At 56.0% G+C, this 4,394-nt stretch overlaps 1 protein-coding gene across 1 annotated transcript in view; it reads right to left on the bottom strand.

Annotated features, from left to right (window-relative positions):
* The window catches only part of radil2a (Ras association and DIL domains 2a), a gene marked incomplete at its 5' end in the record, with an annotated part of 28,383 nt that extends 25,471 nt beyond the window's left edge, over window positions 1–2,912 (bottom strand). The window contains 3 exons of the mRNA XM_084448524.1: window positions 1,064–1,299; window positions 2,046–2,378; window positions 2,785–2,912. Coding sequence (XP_084304650.1) covers window positions 1,064–1,299; window positions 2,046–2,378; window positions 2,785–2,912 — 697 coding nt within the window. The remainder of the gene's footprint in view (window positions 1–1,063; window positions 1,300–2,045; window positions 2,379–2,784) is intronic.
* Between the last annotated feature and the right edge of the window lie 1,482 nt (window positions 2,913–4,394).

The raw sequence follows: 4,394 nt of genomic DNA, 5'->3' as shown, positions 1-4,394 counted from the left end.
GCCCTGTGCCCAGCCCTGTCCCCAGCCATGTCCCCAGCCATGTCCCCAGCCTCCCCCAGCCCTGTCCCCAGCCTCCCCCCAGCCCTGTCCCCAGCCTCCCCCAGCCCTGTCCCCATCCCTGTCCCCATCCCTGTCCCCATCCATGTCCCCAGCCATGTCCCCAGCCCCGTCCCCAGCCCCGTCCCCAGCCATGTCCCCAGCCCCGTCCCCAGCCTCCCCCAGCCCTGTCCCCAGCCCCGTCCCCAGCCATGTCCCCAGCCCCGTCCCCAGCCCCGTCCCCAGCCATGTCCCCAGCCCCGTCCCCAGCCCCGTCCCCAGCCATGTCCCCAGCCCCGTCCCCAGCCCCGTCCCCAGCCATGTCTCCAGCCATGTCCCCAGCCCTGTCCCCAGCCTCCCCCAGCCCTGTCCCCAGCCCTGTCCCCAGCCCTGTCCCCAGCCTCCCCCCAGCCCTGTCCCCAGCCCTGTCCCCAGCCCTGTCCCCAGCCTCCCCCCAGCCTCCCCCCAGCCCTGTCCCCAGCCCTGTCCCCAGCTATGTCCCCAGCCTCACCCAGACCCTTATCAGCTATGGAGGTTAAGAGTGAAGTGGCGTTTGCTACGCAGCATTGTTCTGCCACACTAGGCCCTGGGCGGAGCTTCCTCTAGAATGCAACTAGCAGGGGATAAGAGGGGGTGACCCTGAGAACCAAAACAAACACGCGCCAAAGTCAACAGTTCCGCACCGTCTCTCCAGCGTACAGGAAACAGGCTCTCGTGGAAAGAACAACAGAGAGCAGAGTGGTGGACACAGTCGCCCCAATCAGCCAGTCAGCCAGCCAGCCAATCAGCCAGCCAATCAGCCAGTCAGCCAGCCAGCCAATCAGCCAGCCAATCAGCCAGTCAGCCAGCCAGCCAATCAGCCAGCCAATCAGCCAGTCAGCCAGTCAACCAATCAGCCAGCCAGTCAGCCAGTCAACCAATCACCCAGCCAATCAGCCAGTCAGCCAGTCAACCAATCAGAAATGACGATGCCCCAAAGACAGTCCGTCACGTCACGTCCCCCGTCACGCTGCGTCCCGCCTCCTACCCGCCGTGACGGTGTCGGCCTCCATGGCGCCGCGCTCCTCCACGCTCGCCCGCCTCTGGATCTCAAAGCGCCGGGCGAAGCCCTCCTTGGGTTTCCACAGCGACTGCAGCGCCAGGGGCTTCTCGTGTTCGCCCACCACCCGCAAGCACTCCGTCCGCCACTGGTGGTCCGCGCCCGTCTGGCCAATCACGTCGCAGAGCACGTACCCGCCCGGGTCCTCTGTCTCCAGGCAGTACCTGAGGAACGAGACGCCAGGCCGCAGGTCAGGACCGCCTCCTGGGGGGTCTCGGGTCATTAAAATGAAGAGCGAAGGCTGGGGTTAAGGGCCATGCCTCCTCTACTTGGCCTCCAGCCCCGTCACACCTGTCCACCTACAGTATCTCCTCCTGACCCCTGTCCACCTCTCTCCTCTCTAACCCCAACCTCTCTCACCCCAACCTCTCTCCTCTCTAACCCCAACCTCTCTCACCCCAACCTCTCTCCTCTCGAACCCCAACCTCTCTCCTCCCTAACCCCAACCTCTCTCCTCTCTCACCCCAACCTCTCTCACCCCAATCTCTCTCACCCCAACCTCTCTCCTCTCTAACCCCAACCTCTCTCCTCTCTCACCCCAACCTCTCTCCTGACCCCAACCTCTCTCCTCCTGACCCCAACCTCTCTCCTCCTAACCCCAACCTCTCTCCTCCTGACCCCTGTCCATCGCTCTCCTCTCTCACCCCAACCTCTCTCCTCCTGACCCCAACCTCTCTCCTCCTGACCACAACCTCTTTCCTCTCTCACCCCAACCTCTCTCACCCCAACCTCTCTCCTCTCTAACCCCAACCTCTCTCCTCTCTAACCCCAACCTCTCTCCTTCTAACCCCGACCTCTCTCACCCCAACCTCTCTCCTCCTAACCCCTACCTCTCTCACCCCAACCTCTCTCCTAACCCCTACCTCTCTCCTCCTGACCCCTGCTCTGTGCCTCTACTCCCCCTCCTCACCTCTCCAGGGCCTCCTTCACCAGCTCACGGGCACTGGACCGAGGCGTGGCCAGCACGCTCTTGTAGTTGGTCCCCTGGCAGATGTCGCTGCCGAAGATCTTCAGGATGCCCGGCGCCGACAGCTGGCTGGACAGCTCGGCGGGGTCGTCTATGTCCGTCAGGCTGCCCCGCCCGCCGGGGGGCAGGCCCTGTGGACCCCGCTCCCCGCCCAGGTTGGGGCTGCGCGTGAACACCGTGGACAGGCGGTTGTTGTGGCGCCGGATCTTGCTTTTGGCTGGCTGCCGGACCGGGGCGCTCTCGGCAGAACGGGCGGTTCCGTCAGAGCTGTTGGACCTGGGAGGGAGAGAGGGAGGAGAGAGGGGGGCGAGAGGAGGGAGAGAGGGGGGAGAAGGAGAGGAGAGAGGGGGAGAATGGGGGAGAGGGCGAGAGGTAGAGACCAAGGGTGAGGGTGGACAGGTCAGGAGAGAAAAGGGGGGGAGAGAGATGAGAGAGTGTTATTTGTTTCTCAAGGGAAAACGAGTGACGGGACAGGAGAAAATCCAGTAGCCTACATCACAGAAGAGACGGGTCCATTGCAAAGACGTCCAAAATAACATGCTAAAACATAAATATCATCTTGTAATAGACTGGCCTACAGTTGGCATGCCTGTGTCCTCTTCATTATCTTCAGCGTCTGGGCTTTTATGAATCAGATTATTGGGAAGCAGTCAGACGGGATGTCTATATAGAACAGACTTACTGCACGGATCCATTGCTCGGTTTCCTCCCCAGCTTCGCCAGGCGTTTCTTCGGCGATCGGATCAATAATCCCACCGGGAAGTTGAGGGTTTGTTTGGCGACGTGACCGCTTCTCTCCTCTGAGATCATCCTGATGTCCGTTCACTCGTAGACAATCCGAGGCTACTTTTTTATTTTATGTAAAGCTTATCGTTCTGGTAAGTGCACTCTACAAAGCGGGGTGGCAATACTCACATAAAAAAATAGTTTACCTTCTCAAAATAGAACATCTTCGATAGGCAATTTAGAAAAAGAAAAAAAAAAGTAGGCTAGTTACAGATTATCCGGCAGTTGCCCGAGGACCGTATTCAAAGACGCTTCCACTTAAAATCTGACTTAATTACAGAAAGTAGGCTACTAGTTGATCCTGTTCGTCTCTTCTCAATAATAACCATCCACATGTCCGACACAAATGCAGCACAAGGGTTTCCATGGACCGAAGTTTATCAGATACTATCCCTGTTTGGGACAGTAAGAGCGCTATTCCACTTGTCACTAATTCACTGTTTCACTTTTCTCGCAAACATCAGAAAATAAATCCATTGTTTCTATTGCACGTTCCAGTGGTCTTTTATTAAACTAGTTGCTATTTGACGCCCTTCGCAAATATCGTCCTGAGCTCTCGGCTCCATGTCGTCTCATTCCGATCCGTTATTCGGTCAGGGCTCCGGTCCGAGTGGGCTATGCTGTTTGAAAAGTTGTAGCTGACGAGTTACTACGTTTACGTCACGTTCACTAGGCACGGGAGGGGCTGGTGTGTGTGCGTGTGTGTGTGAGAGAGAGAGAGTGTGTGTGTGTGTGTGTGTGTGTGTGTGTGTGTGTGTGTGTGTGTGTGTGTGTGTGTGAGAGAGAGAGAGTGTGTGTGTGTGTGTGTGTGTGTGTGTGTGTGTGTGTGTGAGAGAGAGAGAGAGAGAGAGAGACGGTGAGAGAGAGGGGCTGGAAGGCAGACAGACAGGTGCCTACAGGCTGGTTGATCATCTCCGTTTAAAGGGCCCCATCTAGTGGTCATAAATGTCCCCGTCACTCAGTGCTCATGTAATCCGTTAGCGTCATTTCATTTCACATTTCCTGCTTATAAATACGCTAGCCGGTCATCTGGGTTGATGAACAGTTACCTTGATCGTGCGATGAAAAAGCTGCTAAAACAAAAAATAGTTAGGCCTATTTAGGAACAAATCCTGCTTCATCTTGTGAAAGAGGTCGAAAGGGTCGAATATAATTTTCAGTGTTCTTTTGCTTAAAATAACGAATTAATTATATGGTTTACTTTATATGAACTATTTTGTTCAACTTTATTAAAGGGTGTGAATAAAAAGAGTGCTGTAAAGAGGCCTACTGCCCCCAGCAGCTGTCTGGACTCAGCAGCCAACAGAGTGGTGGTCAGTCAACCCAGGAGAGATCAACCCTGCCCAGATACAGAGATACACGACAACAACACTTCCAGTAAGCAGGTCTCAAATGACAAGACGAGAGAGAGGGAGAGAGAGAAGGAGAGAGAGAGAACCTTGATCTCTCACCCTCTGAAAGATTCTACCTTAAGACCAAATCAAGTCAAACTTTATTTAGGTATAT

The sequence above is a fragment of the Borostomias antarcticus genome (assembly GCF_949987555.1).
Source record: "Borostomias antarcticus genome assembly, chromosome: 14".
Classification (NCBI taxonomy): Eukaryota; Metazoa; Chordata; class Actinopteri; order Stomiiformes; family Stomiidae; genus Borostomias; species Borostomias antarcticus.
The sequence above is the reverse complement of the archived record's forward strand: the minus strand, read 5'-3'. Positions and strand labels throughout refer to the sequence as shown.